The sequence below is a fragment of the Musca vetustissima genome, unplaced genomic scaffold (assembly GCF_032173495.1).
Source record: "Musca vetustissima isolate MV318-11 ecotype Yass unplaced genomic scaffold, APGP_CSIRO_Mvet_v1 utg22071, whole genome shotgun sequence".
Classification (NCBI taxonomy): domain Eukaryota; kingdom Metazoa; phylum Arthropoda; class Insecta; order Diptera; family Muscidae; genus Musca; species Musca vetustissima.
The window spans coordinates 13,124-37,301 of record NW_026887332.1 but is presented as its reverse complement, the minus strand read 5'-3'; the positions used below and the strand labels follow the sequence as shown (position 1 = coordinate 37,301).

Genomic DNA, 24,178 nt, shown 5'->3' with positions numbered 1-24,178 from the left:
TTGATTTTTTGACAGCTGAATAGCAAAAATTGCAACAGAAATGTAATCTGTAGAATTATATTCTGTAATCCAACAAAAATATTTGCTGAATTGGAACTAGGGAATATAATCAGTTGGATTGTACGGCCTTTCATATTCGGTAATTCAAGAAAAATATTATTGAATTGGGGTTTTGTGTAGCCGAATAAGATACGTATTAAGTGAAAATGGTAGAAAATTAAAATTTCATAAAATAATCTTAGCTTAATTGACTTGTTGATAGCTGAATAGCCAAAATTCGTTAATAAATATAATCAGTAGAATCTATACTTTGTAATGGCCAAGAAAAATTTTAGCTGAATATCATTCTTGAGTAGCTGAATACCAAATTTTCCCCACAACATAGTTTCGAAATGAGTATTGGTTATTATGGAAGCCGAATGAATTAAATGTTACAAAAAAAACCCTGCTGAATTGGATTTCACATAGCTGAATAATGAAAATTAAAAAAAGGGTTGCCAAACCAAGGTAGAAAAATACATAACAGAGTATTTTTGGACGAGCTGAAGGGAGTCTTTATAGACGAGCTGAAGGGATTCTTTATAGACGAGCTGAAGGGAGTCTTTATATTAGTTCCGACATGATCGGGTTATTCATATTAGTTTTTTGTATGGAAACTCTGCTATTTAAATATTACCTTCTTGTAGGTTCGACATTAGAGCTACAATTTTACTTACCCAAACAAGTATTTAAAAATTTACTCGTTTTTTGTTTTCACGTGTTTTTATTAATTTATTGATATAGCATTTTTAATTATGTATATATAGATAACCTATATAGTATATAGTTTTATTTTTTTTAACAACAACTAGAATATATAATAGATTTCCATTCGTCTTTCTTCATGGGTTAATAATTTCAAAAAAAGTAAAACACAGAAATCTTTTGGGGATATATGTTATTATAAGTCTCAAAAATGTAACGATTATAATAAATGTTAGATGTACATATGGATGACTAGAATTTCGAAAAAACAAACAAATAAACATTTATTTATTATTAAGAGGCTAGATTGATAAAGTAAGTAACATTCATAAATAGGAATATATATGTGTATTTGGAAATGGGTATTGTAGGTATTGGAATCTCTTTGGTAATTAATAATAATAATTGTTCTTTTGATTTATTAATTAAGTAATAACAACAACTTCTTTGATTGAAAATGTGTATGCTTTGAAATTCACTGGGATTAATTTTTTTGTTATTATTCATAATAATAATAATGCAATAACTATTACTTAAATGCACAAAAAATCTCTTCAATTGTATATTGTAGTATATATTAGGTATGTAAATTTCTAATAAAAATTCTCCATAAATTCCCGATTAATAGACTTTCTCTTCTCGCATCACTTTTAATTATATTTAGGTACTATTAAACCTTGCAACATATCAAAACTATTGCCATCGGGTATGACGACTTCTTTGGTGCCATTGGCAAGCTGAACCTCCAAATAGCCAAACTCGTCAATGCCAATTACTTTGGCCTCCTTTTTGGAACCATCTTGATCACAAATTGTTACGGATTGGTCGCTGCAAAAATATTTAATTAATTTTTCTTGAATTATAAAATTTAAAAAATCGGTTTATTACTACTTACCCATGCAACCACAATTCATAGTAAATTTTATAGAACTTTTCGAAATCTCCCTGCTGTACCAGTTCGACAAATTTCTCAATTTCATTAAAAGTCAATGCCAAAAATTGTTCATATTTCAGTAAAGGAAGTTGTTTTTGATTTCCACGATTATATTCCCGAATCATATCGTTTATACAAATTGTCGGCTTGCCGTTATCTAAATTGATACCACATCCTATATTGACAATAGCATTTGTACCCATTAATGTTGTTTTGACGACAAGACCACCAATTTTGGTAGCACCATTGGCATAGGCATCATTTGGCCATTTCAAACCAATATTGAGAACCTGAAAAACAAGAAGAAGAGGAATTAAATATTTAATTTTACTGAAGACAGCTGTAGGGAGACATGTTCAAAGGAGTCTTTATAGTCGAGCTGTATTAGGGATTCTTTATAGACGAGTTGGAGGGTGTCTTTACAGATTAATTGACGATCTGAAGCAGAGAGACTCCAATCATATTTTGTCACGGATTTTTTTCTTTAAAAAGATCCATATTTAAAAAAAAACAAACTTCTTTTTAAAAAAATCCACATTCATTTCTTCTTTGAAAATTCCAAGCCTATTTTCCCCAGGATTTTTTTTAAATTCAAACTTATTTTCACTATTTTTTTCTTTTCTTTAAAAAACACGCCTATTTCCCCCCGATTTTCTTTAACTCATGCCTATGTATAAAATGCCTATGCCTCCACGCACTCCACGCCTATTTCTCCCGGTTCTTTTTAATCCAGATTTATTTTTTTCTACGAAAATTTTGCATAAAAAGCCATAATTTTTTCTTTAAAAAAAATAGTTTTTTTCCCGTAAATTATTTTTTTTTTAATTTGTTTTTTTCCTAAGTCCAGAGGGACTCCACGCCAAATTTTTTCTTTAAAAATTAGATTTTTCCATTAATTATTTTTTTAAAAAATCCGATTTTTTCTTGAAGTCCAGAGGGTCTCAACGCCTATTTTTCCCCTTAGATTTTTTATTTAAAAAATCCAAAAAAAATTTTTCCAGGAAAAATTTTCTTAAAAAAATCAAACTTTTTCCCGCTAATTTTTCTTTACAAATTTGTTTTCTTTTCTTTAAAAAACGTTCGCTTATTTTTGCGGATTTTTTTTATCCAGTCCTATTTTTATCGGAAATTTTTTCGCAAAAAATCAGATTTTTTCCTTAATGTTTTTTTTCTTTAAAAAAACGTTTTTTCGCAAATTTTTTCCAGCCTATTTTTCCGGAATTTTTTTTTTTAAATGAAGATCTATTTTTTCAAAAACTATTCTTTAAAAAAATCCACTTATTAATATTATTTTTATGTTATTTTTAATTAATCATATTAATTAATTTAATATTATTTGCATTAATATTGTTATTTATGTTAAGTTTAATAATCATTTCTTTGACGCCGTTCAGTTTGTCTCTTCAGCGCCGTCACAAAAACAAAATAATCGATTTCCATTGTAAAACACAACGTAATCGAAACTATCGCACACCGATAACTCAAATGTCACTACACACTACGCGACGAACGAACACACAAAACGAACAGAAGAAATATTTTTCTTTAGCTGACCAAGAAGAAAAAAAAGAACCCAATTGATTTAAACGAAAAAATTCCAATATTTAACAAGAAAAATACAGCAAAAAATAATATAATTAAATTAACGAATAACAAGAACGGAATGTGCGATAGTAAATTATTGTGAATTCGAATGAGCGAGCGAATGAATGTTTATGCAAAAAAATAAATACACCGACGACGAAGAAATACAATAACAATTATGTAGTAGGCAGGCAGCACACACAAAAGACGACACTTGGTTGGCTGACTGAGAGGCACCACAAAGAAATGGGATAAAGAATTTTTTTCAACGACGTTTTGGAAAAAGTTGGCGACAAATTTGCAAATGAAAAAAAGAAAAACATAAATTGGCTATTGAAAAGAAAAAGTGAATGAAAAAGTTATTAATTGAAAGAAAAAATAGAAGAGTGCTGGTATTAAATAATAAGAAAATTGTTGTTTTTCATTTAATTAAAAACGAAAGCCAAAAAAATAGTAGTTGGTGCTATACAAAAATAAGAAAGAAGAAAATACTATACCTAGCAGAGCCGTAGCAGCCGCCGTTGTCGTCGCCGCCGCTGTCACCACCCCACCATACATCTGCTTTTGTTGTGTTGTGCAGACGACGTCAACGTCGTTGGTATTATTTTTTTTTTGGTGGGACAGACGTATAAAAATAAAAAAGGGCAACACAACCAACCGACAAACGAAACAAAAAAGAAGTTAACCAAAAAATAAAGAACTACGGCCTGGCTGTTGAGTTTTTTTACAAATCAAGACAACAACAGAGCAAAATTCTTAAATTGGAAATGTCTTTAACAATTATGGATAACAAAAAGAGCTGCAAAAATTGTATTGTTATTGTGCATTGAGGCCACAAAAAAGGTAGTTAAATAATAAACAACAAAAAGTCATTGTTTTTGTATATAAGAAAATATCCTTTTTTTGGAATGGCCATATATAGTTCAGTGTTAAATTCTTTGTGGGTATTGTTTTGTAACGGGTAAGGGGGAGAGAGAGGGGGCCAGTAATATCATCGTCCACAATCATAAACAATTTATAGTAAAGTAAAATTAAGCAACATCAGTTAATCATCATAATACAGTTTTTTTAATTAATAGTCGTGAGTAAGTTGTATCGGCCCCTTGTCATACATACGTAAACGGTAAATTGACATTTGTGGTTTCCATGGAGAGAGGCTATTTTTTTAATTTTTTATATATGTTTTTAATAGATGCGTTTGTTGTATTATTATTAATAATTATTGTGTATATTAAGTGTATTTTATCACCTATCAAATTATTAAAAGAAAAAAGAACAACTACAGTAACAGTTATTTACTCTTAGATATTCTTCTCTTTTCAATTGTCATTCCCATTAAATAATTAATTAATTAAAGAATTTAAATTTTTGGAATTTAAATTTTAATAAATTATTTTGGTAATTAACGTTATTTTTATATTAATTATTATTTTTATTTATTGCCCTTTTCAAGCAAAATAGCAGTATCGGTTTATTTACAAAAAAAGACTCTCTTGCACACTCTCTCTTTATTTGGCTGCGCGAGACTAAGCTCATTCTTAAGATGTTTTTTTAATTTGTTGATATTTTCTACAAAAAACAAATTTTTTTTTAATAATTTTGAACAAATTCATTTGTTTTATTATTATTTAAAAATGTTATTAGTTGCTTTATTTAATAATTTTTTTCACACAAGCAAATCAATAGAATTGCAGGTCTATTTGTCAGTTTAACTCTTTTACACACTCTCTCCCCTTATTTTTACATGTGAGGCTAAACTCATTATTAATTTATTTATATTTATAGTCATATATATTTTCTATAATTATATTTTGAATTTAATTTAAAAAATAATATTAATTTTCTTTAAAAAAAACGACATTTTACGTTTATTTACTGCTGGCTAAACTCTCTGTCTCCCGTTGCAAGGCAAACCTCAATAATACTTATTGGAGCGAGCATGATTTGTTGCATGCTGCCTTATAAGAATAATGTTATCTCTTATTTACATGAGAGATGGCAAACAAAACGGGCTGTGAAAAGGAAATTAGGCTGGCTGGCGATCAGCTGTTATTAAAAAACCAAATTTATTAAAGGAAAGAAGTTGCTTCCACAAAATATTAAGATTGAAAAAAAAGTTAAAACAATTAAATACAATTATTAGAAATGAGAAACATGAAGAAGCTAACAGAGAGGATTTGTAATGGACATCAGTAGAGGAAAGTTCATAGCAAAAATTAATAAATGTATGCACACTTATTTAGATAAGTGATTGAGGGGAAGCAAAACTATCAGGCACCGGAACTTTTATGGCCATCAAATTTAAAAATATATATTATTAAATGAATAATAAAATTAATATCCTTTTCTTTTTTAGGCAATTTGGAAATCCCAACCCTCTCTCCCTCGCCACATCCATGTGGTAACACGAACAACAACAAATAGCTAGTGATCATGATAAATAGTAGTGCTACAACGACTCCAATTAAAACAATGACACCCACAAATCCCCCAGCAGCAACTACAGCCACCAACACTAATCACCACCATCATCATCATCACCACCACCATCCACAACAGCAATCTGTTTCAACACACTCAACACCGGTACGCAGCAGCAGCAACAATCCGCAGCAAAGTCCCCATTCAGCATCTGCATCTTCGTTGCCTGTCAATGATTTAGATGTTATACAAGATATGATCGATTGTTCGGCCAATCGTTTAGAAGGATTACGAACACAATGTCTGACCAGTACCCTGCTAACACAACGAGAAATACGCAGTTTGGAAACCAAATTGTTACGTATGTTCTCCGAATTGCTATTAACCAAAGGAAGATTAACCGAACGTTTGCCGGCTAGCGGTTTACCACATACCTCAGGTAATGAATTGCGACAATGGTTACGCGTTGTCGGTCTAAGTCAGGATACATTAAATGTTTGCCTGACGCGACTCTCGACGCTCGAGCAATTATTGGAACTCAATGAAATGGAATTGAAGGAACTACTGCAGCACAATCCCAGCTATCGTGAAGAGGAACTAAGGCGTCTAACCAAAGCCATGCAAAATTTACGTAAATGTAAGGAAATATTGGCCACGGCACAAGATTCAACCGACTCAATTCCGCATGAAATGGAAACAAAATCGAGAGAAAATAATGAACAATTAATAGAACAATTATTTTGGGATTCGTGGGATCGTCATCATCGTGGCAGTGTGGGTAATATTGGTGTAACAGCATCACCACGCAGCAATCGCAATAAGCAAGCCAAACAACAGCAACAACAACAGCATCAATCGAACAGACAATCTCCCTCAAATGATAATCAGCAACAACAACAGCAGCACACAACTGCTTATAAATCTTCATCAAACACCTCCGTAAATAATTCCATAAATGATGACAACAACTCCACACAAAGTAGCCAGAGTTCAGCATTAACCTTAACCCTAACACCATCGCCACCAAATTCACCATTTTCCATAAGTACATCAGTATTTGGCGGTGGCAGTTTAAATGGCACCCCGCAGAAGACTAATAAAATTGCCGGTACACCACCGCCAATGAAAAAACACATGACCACTTTGAATAATACCCAGCCGTTGACACCCACACATGCCGCCTCATTGCAGCACAGCTCAGGAGGTTACCATCAATACCACCAGCAACAGCAGCAAGATCACATACCCATACCCTTGTCCAAATCCAGATCAAATGAATCCCAATTTCAAGATTCGTCATTATCCACCGTTTCGTCGACCATCATCAGTTCCCCCACAATGGCCAACAATAGTGGTACTTTGAAATATAATACCGGAGGTTATGGTAGTAGCGGCAACAATACCACCACCAGCAGCAACACAACAACAGCAACCCGATCGAGACTCAACACTGACCCCAGTCCCGATAGTCATTCATCTGCCAGTTCGGACATATTTGTGGAATCCAATCACAGTAGCAACAACAATAGCCTACAAGTCCCTCTGTCGCCGTGTACACCCATTGTCAACCTGAGCATGAGTCACAACATTGCCCATCGTTTTAATACGGTGGTGAAGGTGGCCACATGCGATCTATGCCTGAAGCCCATGTTTATTGGACGCAAATGCAAGGAGTGTAAATATCGTTGCCATAAGGTGTGTGAACCCGATGTACCACCGTCGTGTTGTTTGCCACCAGAATTTATTGATGAATTTAAAAATGCCATTAAGGATCAAGTGGCGGCTGGTTATCACAATCAGCTGACACATACCCTGCAAACACAATCGCCCAATCAAAGTCATGGTAGTTTGGGTAAGCAGCGTAAGCCACGTGCGGCAGGCGGTGGTGGTGCCGGACGACATCAAAAACATGGTTCGAACGTAAGCACAGGTTCTGGATTCATTGGCGGTGGTGGTGTTGGTATGCATGCCGACAGCAGTTCCCCTGGTTCCAGTTGCACCAGTTCTACACCTTCAAGTCCTGCATTATTCAATCAGCAACATCATCACTCTTCGGGTGATATGCAGGCCACCACAATAATGAGCTCATCGGCTGGTGGTTCGAGTACCAGCTCCAATATGCTGTCCACACCGTCGTCGCATAAAAATGCCAGTCAATTTAATTTTCCTGATGTTACCATTACCTCCAATTGTAACAGTTCGGCTGGTGGCGCCACCACAACCGAAACCATTCTCTCAGCTCAAAATGCAAATACCTGTTCACCGCATCATGAATACAATAGCATGGATGGCAGTCAGCAGCACCAGCGTTCACGTAACAACAGTCATGAGGCATTGATTTCGTCCTCGAATAACAGTGGCAATAATGGAACTGGTGGCAGCATGCAGGCCAATTCGTCGTCATCGGGTGGAACGTCAACGACAACAACAACGTCCTCATCACATCATAACAACATTGCGTCGTCCAATAACATTGTCAATGCAGGACCTGCAACCTTCTTCCAACGTAAACTTAGTTCCGCTGGTGTGGATAAGCGTGGCAATTTCACCGAACTATCCGATACCCACAAATCAAATGACAGTGACAAGACGGTGTCGTTATCGGGCAGTACATCAGCCTCAACAGATTCGGATCGTACACCCGTCCGCTTAGATTCAACGGAGGATGGTGACTCGGGCAACTGGCCAAGACAAAATTCGCTGTCGCTCAAGGAATGGGATATCCCCTATGGCGATTTGAAAATGTTGGAGAAAATTGGTCAAGGTCGCTTTGGCACGGTACATCGGGCCATGTGGCATGGTTCTGTGGCCGTGAAACTCCTCAAAGAGGACTACTTGGCCGATGAGCAAATGTTGGAGGTATTTAAGGCCGAGGTGGCCAATTTCAAAAAGACAAGACATGAAAATTTGGTGCTATTTATGGGTGCTTGTATGAATCCGCCATATTTGGCTATTGTCACGTCGCTGTGCAAGGGCAACACGCTGTACACCCACATACATGCACGTCGTGAGAAATTTGTTATCAACAAGACGACACTGATTGCCCAACAAATTACCCAGGGGATGGGTTATTTGCATGCCCGCGGCATCATACACAAGGATCTGCGTACGAAGAACATCTTCCTGGAGAATGGCAAAGTCATTATAACCGATTTTGGTTTGTTTAGTTCAACAAAGCTACTGTACTGTGATAAAGGTCTGGGTGTGCCACTGGGTTGGCTGTGCTATTTGGCACCCGAACTGATGCGTTGTCTTATGCCCTGCAAACCGACCGGTGAGATACTACCATTTTCCGCCGCCTCCGATGTCTATTCATTCGGGACGGTGTGGTATGAATTGTTGTGTGGAGAATTTCCATTTAAGTCGCAGCCACCGGAATCGATAATATGGCAGGTGGGCCGGGGCATGAAACAGACATTGGCCAATCTGCAGACATCACGTGACGTGAAGGATATTTTAATGTTGTGCTGGCATTACACTGTCGATGATCGACCTGATTTCCCCAAGTTGCTGACATTGTTTGAGCGGCTGCCGAAAAAACGTTTGGCACGGTCACCCTCACATCCCATACAGTTATCTAGATCAGCTGAGGCCATATTTTAAGCCAGCCAGCCATGCAGCGATGGATGAAGTGAGGAATGAGTGAGTGAGTTAGATTTTACTTTTACAACCAACCAAGAACAACAACAACAATGGCAACAAAAACTAAATTTAATATATAAATAAATGTAAATATATTTATAAAAAAATAAATTATTGAGAAAAAAGGAAAATAATAATAAAAAACAAATCACACACACACTCAAAACAAGAAAAGGACTTTTTCCAAAACAAAAAGGCATTCCTCCCCCCTACTCTTTTCTAGAAATTGCATGCAAAAATAATAAACAGAAAATGAAACAACACTACACATCCTTTACTTTTAGCAAAAACAAATAAAAACACACATTATTTATAACAAAAAATATATATTGAAAAAAGTACACTGATTGTAAATATTTATTGAGTTAGAAACTTAAAAAGAAAATAAGAAACTAAAATTAGAGCAGACATAAAAAATGAACAGCAACAAACGGAAACAGAACCCATAATATATGAGTAATAATAATAATAAAAAGAAATATTTAAAACCATCTATGCTTTAAGAGTAAAAATACAAAGATAACAAATAAAAACTATGTAATTATTATTAAGCTAAAAGACAAGCAAAATAAAATATAAATTACCGTAAACAACTGCAAACAAAACAACCTCTTAAAAAAACAAGCAACACATTGTGAAACTCTATATATTTATTACATTATAAATAATGTAAGCAAAAACAAAACAAAAAAAAACATAATTACAAAAGTCTACATATATAAAAATAAAGCAAAATAAAATAAAGTAAATTATATGACATTACACCATAACAAAAGAAAAATGATGAAGAGTTTAATTTATTTCGAATGAGGGAGGCGAATAATGGAAGAACCATTTATTTAGGAATTTGAATATTAAGATTATTTGGAATTACGATATATATTGAAATAAGTAAAGCGGAATTATCTCAAAACGACATTGGATGTCTTAAATAGGCGTAGACATGTTTATAAAAATCGATCTTTTAAAGACCATGCTTGAATTTTTAAATTTCTTATAAGAACAATCCAAGCTATAATACTTGATTTTCTAAAGAATATTTCTTAAGGCCTTGTCAGTTTTTTTTTAAATATAATATTTTTTCAAGAACCAAGAATTTGTTTCAAAGGCCATGTCCCATTTCACCTCTAGAAGATTTATATGCTTCGTGTTTTTTATTGAGCCCACAAGCTATGATTTTCAAAGGATATTTTTTGAAGAAATGTCAGGCATGTCAATGTGGATAATATCAAAGAGTACTTTTCAATTTCAGATTAAAATATCACACTTTTTTAATCTGACAGTCGCGGACAATCAGCGGGTTCAGGGGGAGTCAGGAGAGCATCCCGAATCTGCTCTGGGATGACTCACCCTTGTCAGACGAGGAAGACATGATAGAAACTACAGTGATTAGCACTACGGTGACAAACACGGAAGCGATCCTGGCGTCTCCCCCGAAGCAAGGTGAGTCCTCTCAGATGATTAGTAGGGATGTAAACCCTGGCGAGGTTGAGGATCCGCACTCAATCTACACGGCCTGTAGTGATGTCGCGAGATTACAAGTCCGTTGGCTGGTGAAGCGGATACTGGTACTCATGAGACTTCCGTCGATAAGATGGATGAATCGCTGTCAAGAAGATGTACTCCAACCGATTCATTGGACTGGACAGCAACTCCATCACGGGAAAGCTGTTCCTTTTAATCAAGAGGAACCTCAAATTCATCCGGAAGTTCTCCAGGAACTATCCGAATTATATTGTGAGGGACTTCTTGATTGAAAGGATCCCACGACCCAGTACGAAGACTACCACGGTAGTCCCTTCAAAGAAGGAGAAACCTGTCGGAGGTTCTATTACACCTAGGAAGCTGATGCCTGAGATTTCTAAGCCCTCAGTACCCCCAAGTGTAAACTGAGTACTGAGACGTCCCAGACACCTGTCGAAGTCGGCCCGAAGGAGAGACCCAACCACCCTCTGTCGAATTGCCAAAGCCGATATCCATGGCTGTAACAATTGGGCAGCTGCTAGTGGATGCGCCAAAGGTAGGATGAAGACCCGTGATTTCTTCGGAACTATTCAACGGCATAGATGACATAATGAGTGCGGATGATGACGTCGGGTATAGTTATTGATTATAAATGTGAGAGGATAACATCTGCATAGCTGATCTTGTATATATATATATATATATATGTTCCAAAATCCTTCATTACAGTGTAGTATATAAAATCTTTTTAGAGTGAAGTGTTAATATACCTGTGGTGGAGGGTTAAATAATTTCAACCGGCCGCGACTTCACGACTTTTTTGATTAACGATATTTGGTTTTATTTAACATGAGAAGTAGGAACAAAGTTCTCAAGTCACTGGTCGCCGATAAGGAGAATTTAGAATTTTTAACCTATCCATGGCATAAGCTTGAAATTATTTAGGAATATTTTGTTCGAACCATTCGAATATTTTGTTCGAACCATTCGAATATATATTAATGATTTAATCTGCCTGAGTCATATTGTTGCATTATATTTAAATTTTTCTAGATTTAAATGTTCCAAAATCCTTCATTGCAGTGTATTATATAAAATCTTATTAGAGTGAAGTGTTAATATACCTGTGGTGGAGGGTTAAATAATTTCAACCGGTCGCGACTTCACGACTTTTTTGATTAACGATATTTGGTTTTATTTCCTAAAAAGATATAATCACTTACCTTATATTGTTCGTGACCTTTCAAAACATTAACCATGGCGGCACCAATAATATGCTGCAGCAAGGGTAAACGTCTGCCCAATGGACTGTCCAAAGATATATGCAATTGTATGGAAAACATGGCACAGCCTAAAGGACTTAACCACTGAAATGAAAAAAGGTAAGAAATTAAATTCCAGTTGTTTTGTTTTCATAAAATAAGTTTCCAATAAAATACAATTTTGGAATATTAAAATAAAAACAACATAGTAGTCATCATTAAAAATATAAATCACCTGATTATTACTGCGACCCACACCGGATGTTTGTTGTCGCGGAATAACCGCAATACCATTACTCAATTCCAGATCGGTAATAACATGCTGGGAACTGCTAACAACTGGTGCATATATAACTAAACGACCCACATAAAGGGTCTTGAGATTCTGGACGAAATAAAAAAAAAACGAATTTAATTATATGATCTCGGTCTGTCGGGCTGGGAACGTGAGGCTTGGAAAATTCGAAAAAAATATCAATTTTAAAGGTACTTACATCAAAATATTCAACAGTGGAAAAATCCTCTGGACAGGAATGTATAAGTATGGGAAGTATATTGGAATTAACATTTGGCAGTTTATCATCTGGACCGCAAAATTTCATCATTAAATTTGGTGTGGTTATTGCATTATCGTTGCCGCATTTATCCTTCAACTTTCCCAGTAATTCAAATTTAGCCTAGGGAAGGGAAAAAGGGGGAATTTGTTTGGGTTACATATTTCAAATATTATAATATAAATACAGTCGAACTTCCATAACGAGCCACATTCGCCAAAAAAGTAACCCTCAATTTGAAATTTTACAGGAGAAGGTTTTGTTTTAATAAATTCAGAATAAATAAAGCTATTATTTTGAAATATAGAACTATAATATTTTGTTTTAAACTATAATTCTAAATTTCAAAATAATAGCTTTATTAAATCGAACTTCCATTTCAAATTGAGGGTTACGTTTTTTGTTGGTGAAATCGAGTTGTTTAAGTAGTCCATAATTTATAGATCCCCTAATTCAGATTTTTTTCGAGTTGTGGAATAATGACCTCAATTACTATGAAGAAAAATAAAGTTTTGCGATAATGGTGCTTCCAGTTATGGAAATTCGACTGCCGTTACTTACCTCGTGCTTGCCCAAAAAGTAGGCTTTTTTGAATACACATTTTGGTCCGGATGCAACATCAGCGGCACCAGCCTTTTCCGTTTTCACATTTAAACTTAAATGATTGTGAAGTAAATCGGAAAATATTTCATGGCGTATTTTATCGTTGGCTTTTAGTATGGCATATTTTGATTCATCCGATTCAAATTCACTGGGATTTATTTCCAAATGGACCTGAAAGAAATAAAAAAAAATTGAAATGGAAACAAATTTTGTGTAGTGAAAAAAAAAAATATCGCTCATGCCGTCATTGCCAACAGTTAAGGAAGTGAGATGGTTGAACCCTCCTAAGTTCGCCTTTAAAATGCGGTAAGTCTTATCGATCGGGTTTCTTTGAAATCAATACCGTTCACCAGAGGAGGGTCGCCAGAATTCAATTATAAGAACACTACGGGAAGCACCTAAATGCTAGGCGTAGATTTTTTAAAAAATTTTGTTCGTGGCTCTGTAATAGGCCTGGATTTTTTAAATATTTGTTTTCAAGGCTCTATAATAGGCCTGGATTCTTTTAAATATTTTTTTCAAGGCTCTGGAATTTTTAAACAATTTTTCGAAGACTCAAAATATAAAATTACAGCTAATACGGGTCGGAAAACAAATTACAAATTCTCAAAATACCGAAATCGGGAGTACAATTATATGGAGACTAAAAGTGGATCTATACAAAACTTCATTATGAATTGTCTGTAATTCAGATTAAATGTGTATCAAACAAATCCGAAGTTCGAGGGGTATTTTAATATAGAGGATATCCCCAAAAGTTTACCAATACTGATTTTTTTTGGTAGGAAGAATCCATAATATCAAATTACAACTAATTCAGTGGGAAAACGTCAGCTATTCTATGAAGACCGTCTGTAATGAAGAAGAACTTCAGCTCTTCTAAAAAGAAGAAAAGAAGACCTTGAGCTTTTCTGTGAAGAAGCAAAAGACCTTCAGCTCTTTTATGAAACAACCCAATCTGCTTCTGAATTTCTTCTGTTCTTCTATAAAGAAGAACACATTCTGCTATTCTGTAGGAACAATTCATTTTGCTCTTCTACAAGAAGTCATTCTGGAAACATCATGGACTTTCATAGGTAGACTTCTGCTCTTTCTCTATAGAAGAAAACATTCTGCTCTTCTCTGAAAAAGAATACTTTCAGTTATTCCAAAGAGACTTTCAACTCTTATATGAAGAAGGTCTTTTGATCTTCTTTAATGAAGAAGATGTTCTGCTATTCTATAGAAATAAGACATTCTGGTCCTCCATAAGGAAACATCATGTTCTTTCATAGGTAGAACTTCTACTCTTTTATAAGAAGATATTTCTTGTGTTCTGTAAAAAGGCCTTCTGGTCATCTATAGAAGACCATTCTAGTCTAATATAAGAAGACCTTTCTGCTTTCTATATGGTAAGGAATTATCAATACAAATTTTCAAATAATAATAAAATAATATAAAACTTACCTGTGAAAATACAGCAGATCCACCGCTTTTCTGATTCTTGGCCAATAATAAACTAGGCGTATTCCATGTTTCTTCGGTACCCAAAACATTGACATCCAATTGGTGTAGATGACCCTTCAAATCCTTGAGTTCAATGGACCTTGGTGGACACACTAGAGCTCTAAATTTTTTGTTGTCGTGCATTGTATGGTGTGGAGGATTTCAATTTGATTTTTTTTTCGACACACATATTTGGATCAAACAAAAAATCCCCATTTTGCACACACACATACATACAAGCACCACGTAAATACATACATAATACATAATAAATTTTGAGCAAAAAAATTTGGTTTGTTTTTCGTGAAAAAAAAAAATTGTTTACAAATATTGTTTTTTTTTTCGTACATACATTTAGAGTTTGGAAAAAACGGAAGAAGAAGAACACATACAGCCAGCAGAACGAGGAGCAAGCAATGTATGTTTTAATTGAAAATTGTATGTTGTTGGTTGGTTTATTGGTTTTTTGAGGTTAGGTTAGGTTGGTTGATTTGTAGTTAGTAGTAGTATAAAGTTTTAGTTTTTGTTTTGTTATTGGAATTAGAATCAGACAACAAATTTGAAGTATGGGCATTTTTAAAATTGGTATGGCATTATGATGACAAAATGGTTTTTTGTTTTAATTAATTCGTTTGTTTTTTATATTTGGGAAAAATGACAAAAAAGTAGTAAAAAAAAGAAAACCCAAAGAAAATCAGAGATTTAAGAAATGTTCTTTACAACAGAAATATGCTCTATAATAAGTAATTTATAATAAAAATAGTAAGTGAATTAATAAAACAAGAAATTTGTTTGTATAATAATAAATATTAATAAGGAATGAAACAGAATTTCATTTTTAGCAAGCCATTGAGAGAAGAGACGTTTGTCCTCTTTCAGTTTGTGAAAGTAAAGAAAATAAATTAACGAAAAAAAAAAATTACCATTAAAAAGCAACAACTTAAACCGTTCATGCTGTGCATGTATGAAGAAGCAGCAGAGAAAAAAATTAAATATAAAATAAATCAAATAGTTTTTTGTAAAGGTGTTCTGTTTGCCAAAGTAGTTGGGGTTCTGGGTTTGGTGTTTATTGTGGGTTAATTTTTTGTTTTTTTTTTTTTTTTAATTTGGAAAAAAATAATCTCATCTCATTTTTTGGTTAGGAAACTAAACATTTAACAAATTATTTACATGAATTGAAGAAAAGTGTCTCTGATTTTTTATTTTGTTTTGTTAGTATCAAATACAAACCAATATTGAAGTTATTAAATTTTTTTAATATTAGTATTTTTTTCAAAATAACACTGTTCTGCAAATGTAACGTAGAATACAGGGACTTCAGCTAAATGTTCATGGACGCGTCCAGAGCAATACCTTCTACTTAATTTTAAGAAAAATACTTTCTGGTCTTCTGTAAAAAGATAATAAGATCTTCTGCTCTATAATAAGAAAATCGTCTGCCCTTCAATAAGAAAATCTTCTGTAAGAAAATATTCAACTGTTTTGTATGAAAATATTCTGATATATACCCTCACCAGCTGATTTGATTCCAACGTAATACTAGTGTCAATATGAATTTGACAAATTATGTTTTTAAAAATCACCCAACAGGAAAATTGGGAACGCATACAATTTGAAATTGTTCTTTATTAAATGTGCTCCCGTATTCAATTTACTCAATCTGCCTTCTGGGAAAGTTTTAGTAAGCAAATCTTTCATAATGGAATAACTCGCAACTCCCCGCATTTTCATACGTGTTGCACATATAAGTGGCAATGGCTTAATTATAGGAAAAATGTGGAAGCGATAGAAATATAAATTTCATAGATTTTCATTCATGTTTTTCAAATTTTATTTTAAGGTTTCGAAATAGTTCATTTTCGAAGTAAATATAATTTGTTGATAATTTGTTTGTTTGTTTATATTTTCTGTCAAAAGACGATGACACTAGATAACTTTAAACAACAAATTTCCATGTGGTTGTTGTATCGTTTGTTGTACAACAACACTTGCTGTTACCTTTTATTATTGTACCATGCCCTCACCCTATGGTTTGCGGACGTGTTCGGAGTTCCACACAGGTTTTATTATTCGTTTATATAAGGTATACGTTTTTATCAAAGATCTTTAAAATGTTACGTTGATCAATTCGGGTTTTTAAATAAAATTTACAAGATTATATAATATTGACCCTTTTTGGAGGAGGTGTCAGAGGAGAGGGCAGACGGGTCCCAACTTCGGACTTGATCTAGGCTTCTTTCAGATAATAAATTGTGCAAAATTTGGTTCAAATCGGACATTCCATTCGCCTGATATTGTATTTATAAATATTGAAAATTTTGATCCTTTGTGGGGGAGGTATCGGAAGGAGTGGATTAATAGTTCCCACCTTCCTACTTGATTTAGGCTTGGGAAAGGTAGTTACTTTACATCGCTGGTACAAAGAGCCGCCTCGATTTTAGTTACAGGAGCCAGGAGGAGTACGCCACTATCAGCTCTGAACGCAATGCTGAATTTTAAACCTCTAGGCCTCAGCATTAAGTGTCAGGCCGTGCGTAGAGCCCTAAGACTGCATGAACAAAACCTCTGGTCCAGTTGTACCTTTGGGCATGGTCGTATCTTGAACGAGCCAGTTATGACATTGGACCAACGCGTTAAGCTAAGCGACTATATATCATCATTCCTGAGATTTGACGATGTATATGTCGTTATTCCTAGTAGAAACGACTGGAACCGAAGTAACCCTCCTCTAGACGGTCTGGCCTTCTATACAGACGGATCCAAGATGGAAGAAGGTACAGAGGCAGGCGTCTACATTGAGATGCAAGGCTTTGAGTTTACCCACAAGCTGGATTGCAACTGTAGTGTTTTCCAAGCTGAAATCTTCGCGATTTGGAAGGAAGCGGAATTGATAAAAAGTCTAGATGCAGAGGTCGTTGAACCGGTGACTATCTTCGTGGATAGTCAAGCGGCTCTTAAAGCCATCAAATCTTGTTAAACGGCATATACATTAGAACTTTTTACCGGGTTAACCTACTTAATGAGGATTTATTTGACATATATACAAAGGAATTGACAATTGAAACCCACTGGGTTAACGAAATCCGATTAAATTTAAACGTGCCGTCCTCAAGTGTAGAACAGCTTTGGAAGAACTTGCTTACAGCTATCGGCTGTGTTGGGTACCGGGACACCGTGACATCTTGGGTAATGAAAGAGCAGACGAACTAGCTAGACGAGGATCTCAATCCACAGATCTAGCAATTGATGACTCAATCAAACCACCCATATGTCATCTTTACCGGAACTTTGAGGCGTTCTTCGACGAAAGAGCCTATGAACATTGGCACAACGAACTTAAGTGCAACGTGTCAAGATCCATTTGGCCGACTCTGTCTACCAAAAGAACGCACTCACTGTTGAACATGAGCAAAGCTAAAATAAGTGTAATAATGACAGGAATCCGGTGCTTCAAAATATTCAAAATCCGATTATATTTCGCCTGAAAAAATAACCTTTTAGTTTATTTATAATAATTGTTTTAAAAGTCGCCACATTAAAAGTCTTGGTGGACAAGAAATATTCGTATATAAATCTGAAAAGGTCTTAATAAATCCGCCTTAATTCTTGTCAAAAAATAAAACAACTTTAAATTGTATTCATACCATCTGATTTAAAATCCTTTAGCTATAGATTTAATATTACTCCAAAAATATAAGAATGCCCTAAAATTTAATAAAAACTAATAATTACTCATAACCTCTTGATTTTAATGAACAAAATTATACGCTCGGTTCTCATTTGCATAACAGTGTTATCATTTGAGGATTTTTGTTTCTAAATATATACATAATAAAACAATTGTACACTACCCATAAAAAGTATGCATACTTACGGTTTACGATTTGTACCATATGCTGAATCATCGCTGTCAGTGGAAAAGTTTTTCTTAACCGGCGATGGCTGATAACAGAATATGTGATGCATCATTTTGACCTTTTGCCATTTGTCATAGGAGAATTGTACTAATTCATGTTCGCGAACCTAGAGAGGGGGGAACAAAATGAAAAGAACTATGTTATTTCGAATATTGGGCATTTGTAAAAGTTTTGAGAAACATGTGAACACAAAACATAGCTAAGCTAACTATAGCATAATATGCATGGTTATTATTATAATGGATTATTTTTCTTTGTTCCATGGGAACGGGAATCTATTTATAGAATAATTGTCATATATCTATAATAATAGAATTACCTCAGCTGTACGATATGTTGGCAATATAAAGTGCAAGACATCCGAACACAATGACAGCACTTTGCCACCATGCAAAAAATAATCAACAAACAATTCGCCCATTGCATTGGCCACTGAACCGCATACCACCAATAAAGCGGTACTGTTGAGCCAATGTTTCTGTTCGACTTGCTGTTGTGTCATGGGGTAAATAGTGTAACTGGAAATAAAAAAAAAGAAAAAGAAAATGGAAATGTCATAAATTTTATTATGCATTTGGGGGGAGAGGCACTATTGGATAATTGTTTGTAATAAAAAAAGCCACCAATTGACGTCAACTCACGTGTTTTCGGCTAAAATTTCCTTTAAAATATTGATGGCACTTTCTCTAGCCGTTGCCGTTTCGGCATAAACCAAAACATTTAAGGGTTTACACTCTTTGATGCTGTCCTTGTGTCGTTTTAAACTGGGTCTTTTGGCATTGTCCTTAATGGGTGAAGCCGAGGCAATTGCTGCTGCCGTCACCGATGATGGCACAGCTGAAGCAGCAGCAATTGTGTTTATCGATTTTGTGGTTTCTTGGTCGGTTGCAGTTGCTGTTGTTTTGGCAATATCTATTTTGGGCAGTGAAGCCGTTGTCTTTGAAGTTTCAGACTTTTTGGGTGTTGATGACATTCCATCCTTGGAAAGTTCGGAAGATTTTTCAATTGTTTTTTTAGGAGAATCCTTGTTACGACGACTCTTTGGAGATTCCTTTGATGTATTCTCTTCGACTGGTTTTGAAGGTGATTTAGATTGAGAACGTTCTGCAGCTTTAGAGGCGGCAATTTTCTCTAATTCACTTGACTTTTTAGTTTCGGCTTCAATTAAGGCCTCCGAGGAAGTCTGAAATAAAAATGTTTTTTTTTTATTCACAATAACTGAATTGGGTACAGTCTAACTTCCATAACTTGAACATTCATAAGTTCAATTTTCTTTAGGCCAAAGCACTTGCGGAGAGAGTGGACCATGATTCGAGTCATGGAAGTGCTGTGTTTTTTTTTTTAATATTTATTTTACCTTGGCTGTTTTAAAGCGCCCTGCATCTGGCACACCGGGTTTCTTAATCTCCGTTGGTTTGGCCCTTAACTTACTGGGACTGGCTTGTTGTTGTTTTTCCACTGGCTCAGTAGTCGATTTTCTACTTGCCTGTGGTGGAGTAGCAACTTTTGGCTTAGCTTCATTTTGAGACACTTTTTCATTGTTAATAAATTTCTCTGATGAGCCTTTGGTTGATAGATTTTCCTTATCCGCTGCAGCACCAGTACTGGAGGGCTTGACAACACCACCATCCCCTGGTGGAACTTGCTTTTGTGACATTTCTTTTTTCGATTTTTCCACATTTTCCAATTTTTTGGGTGATTCTTTTTGTTGCTCCTTACTCCGAACTCCACTTTCGCCACTACGCTTCTCCTGAGGTATCAGATCTGGTTTAATAGCACTACTCGACGAACCGGGTGATTTATGTTCCGTTTTATTTTTACTCGAAGTATATTCAATGGCCTGATTGGCCAGAACGCTAACAGCTCGCAAATCCTCTAAATGTTTCGACCATTCTTCGGGTTTACATTCTTCGACGCTGCGGGCGGGTTTACGTAAATGACTACACAGCAGAGAATAAGGCTGGGGAGCACCATCATTGCGTACAGCTATACAGGGTGGAGGATGGGGGGTAAATAAAAATCATAAAATATATAAAAGTAGATAAAAGAATTGAATATTCAGTCTAAGATCTATTTAGATTGAAATTGTATTATGGTGCTTACACTCAATCCTTAATAGAGGCAGATGATCATTGATAAATAAATTGTTTTGTAAAAATGTATCTATTAATAATTTGGTGAAGTGCTCAATATCAGTTTCAATGAGCACCGCAAGGTGGGAGTCTATTTTCCAGGCAATCAGCTTACCATAATTTTCAATCTGTAATGAAAAAAATACATATATATATATTTTATAAAAAATAACAAAAATATGAATAAAAAATATATATTTGATTAACAAATATTAAAGTTAAATGTATAACAGTTTTATAAAATTGTTATACAACTGTTATACTTTGGAAATTTATTAATAACACTATTTTTTTAATTTCCAATTTATTTCATGTGTATTACAGTTGTATATAACTGTTATACAACTGTTATACTTTGGAAATAACACCATTTTTTATACTTTGGAAATTTATAATTAACACCATTTTTTAATTTCCATTTTTTTTCATGTGTATAACAGTTGTATATAACTGTTATACTTTGGACATTTTTTAACAAAACTAGTATACAAATAAAAAAATAGTTAGAGAGTAAATAATTTCGAAGCATCTATGGATCTTAAGGTGAATATTTCATAGAACGTCTAGAGGGAATAAGTCGAAGCGAGCTTAATTTTTATTTTATATATCCCGAAAAATGAGAATTGAGATCATGTAATAACGGAATCACGTTCTGATAAGCCTCCATATAACGATACCACTTCATGTTCCGAATCGTTGATATTTTGAAGGTTTTACCGGCTTCTCCCCAACTTTGCTAATCCGAATTTTTTGGAGGTCGAAAAACATCCTCCTTTAAGTTTTTCGATGTAGTTCCATATTTTGATATAACCCCCAAAACAAATGTCCTCGTTCTATATTTAGTATTTTGAAACTTTTAGAGGAATTTCTCCCCCAAAGTAGTCGTAATATGACATTCAGGGAGGATGAAAACATTTTCTAATGAAGATCCATGATTTGAATTAGTCCCCATATACAAAATAACACCCCCTAATTTTCGGTATTTTGAAAGTTCTGGTTTAAACATTCGGGGTTCTCAAAGGTGAATTTTTTTCAAAAATGTTCCAATGTAGGTCCATGTTTTGACATGGACGTTCTATATAAAGAACGACCCTCGACATTTGGGTATTCCTGGGTTCTTAAAAGGGTGAAAACTATTTTTACGGAATTTGATCTTTTGCCTGCCATAATTCATTGGTTCTATTGTCCAAGGACGTCTCAATATTTTGGAAAAGGTGCCAAATGGGTGTTCTAATTTTTTTTTTCGATTTGCACGATATTTGTAATAGCGTCCTGAATTGAGACTAGAATGTGTGTTAAGTTCCGTGAAAATCGGCTCAGATTTAGATTTAGCTCCCATATATATTTTCGTCCGATCCAATGTAAATGGTTCGCCAAAGTCCCTATATATCCTACCATTTGCACGAAATTAGGCATAGGGTACTGAATTGAGTCTACAATGATATGTGCTAAGTTTCGTGAAAATCGGTTCAGATTTAGATATAGCTCCCATATATATTTCCCTATATATCTTCCGATTTGCACGATATTAGGGATAGGGTACTGAATTGAGGCTAGAATGATGTGTGTTAAGTTTCCTGAAAATCGGTTCAGATTTAGGGAACAAGTCTAGTTTAGGGTCCCCGTCGGGGATCATTTTGAAAATTGTATTGATATGTAGTTCTTGGGGCGCTGATTACAATGGTATACTTTTTTTTTCTTTCGGAAATCAGTATTTCCGAAGATATGGGCCTCCAAAGTTCCGTTGGGTTCCATGTATTTTCTCACGATTTTTAACATTTATTGAGGCAATATGGGTATCAATTTAAAGAGTTTGAAGTCCTGAAGTCCTTGAAAAGTCTATACAAATCCATGATAGTCTCTCAGCAATTATGCCATACGTAACTGCAAATAATATGGACCTTAGAACTCCTAATTTTTTATATCTAGGTTTAAGGTTTTGATATGTTGTCGATGAATTATCCGGTTACCCGAAGAAAAATGTACATCTTCATAAAGAGATTAAAAATGCCTACCTCTAGAATAATAAGAAATAAAAACGAAACTAAAAGTTAGGTCAAAACAGTTTTTGAATCAGATAAATTTCCTTTTTAAATTTGTTACAAACTGTTATAATATCCCGTTGATAAACCGCTTATACAATAACAGTAAAAAAAAAAAAACAAAATACAATTCCTCCATATTAATGGACAATCAATACCCCCCTAAAATGTTATAAATAAATTTACAAGCCAAAACCCCAAACCATGATGTAAACAAACTAGCAAACAAAACGGCACCCAATCATACACACACACACCGAGTCATACATACTTACTTACCCTAACTACATCTTGTTGCCACACACGATCTTCATAGCATGGTGTTGTTTCCGTTTCTAATAAAAGACGTATCAAACCACCATCATCTCGATTATGATGATGACGATGTGAACTTAAGCTACGCTGCAATGATTCAGGCGATTTGCCGAAATGAAATGGTCGCAGACCGGGTGCATCGGGAAATGTTATCCAAGCCGAGGTGGGTATGGATTGTAATGGCATAAGGCAACAGCCACGATTGTTGTCGTGCAACCAAAGGATTTCCGTAACTCGGGCTATTTGACGATTCTGACACAGCTCCGAAGTGGCCAAGCGTGAATCTGAAAGAAAAAAATGCAGACAGATAATAAACATTAGTTTTACATAAGACCGAGTTGCCGGTAAATCGACAATTGACTTACAGAAACCATCATCTCGATTTTGAGGCAAAACATAAAAGGCAATGGTGGCCTGTTGAGACAATTGTTCGCCAATCTTCTGGCATATCTTATTGATACGCCATGACTGCAAAAAGGTTGCGCTCACGTAATACAAAGTCAGCATGATGAGTTTGAATTACGCTTCCAAGGATAAAGGACGACACAGACAGGCAGAAACTAATTAGCAGCACACAAACAACGAGCAAATAGGCCGGGAGTAATTGACGCAACAGCAGATTAAAGGTTTAACTTAAGTGGTAACGGTGAAGATGACAGCACTTTGATTTTGATAGACAGGAATAGCAGGAAGGATATTCTCGGCAAGGCCAATGCGAAAAAGATGAGATTACGTTGCCGTTGGTATTTCCTCAATTACTTCTTCTTTTCAATAACTGCTCTGTAATTTTTGTTCTTTTCTTTTTCTTAAACGGAAAAAATCACCCAAAGCTCAATTGAATCAGTCCGCCGTTTCATAACGTTTTTAAAAGACCTATTTTTAAAGAATGAATTCTACCTTCTTTTCTCCCTTTACGATGAATTTTTTTCTGTTGTTGTTCTCGCCACCAATCCGACCGAACGACCGTCCGTCCAATCCGTCTCTTGTGGTTTGGTTATGTTATGTTTTGTTGTTGTTTGGTTGTGTAGTTTCTTTCCTGATTTCATTTTTTTCGCAAATTCTTTTTGTTTTTAAATTCT

At 34.8% G+C, this 24,178-nt stretch overlaps 1 protein-coding gene across 1 annotated transcript; it reads right to left on the bottom strand.

Annotated features, from left to right (window-relative positions):
* Nucleotides 1-1,394: 1,394 nt before the first annotated feature.
* LOC133334900 (uncharacterized) lies at nt 1,395-23,607 on the bottom strand. Its single transcript, XM_061543216.1, has 14 exons — nt 23,465-23,607; nt 23,064-23,383; nt 20,714-20,870; nt 19,968-20,596; nt 19,252-19,793; nt 18,930-19,128; nt 18,568-18,716; nt 14,655-14,814; nt 13,167-13,379; nt 12,546-12,728; nt 12,287-12,436; nt 12,013-12,156; nt 1,640-1,968; nt 1,395-1,572 (listed from the first exon to the last, which is right to left on the bottom strand). Exons 1-14 carry the CDS (start codon nt 23,604-23,606, stop codon nt 1,395-1,397), a joined length of 3,495 nt encoding a protein of 1,164 aa, XP_061399200.1. The 5' UTR covers nt 23,607.
* Between the last annotated feature and the right edge of the window lie 571 nt (nt 23,608-24,178).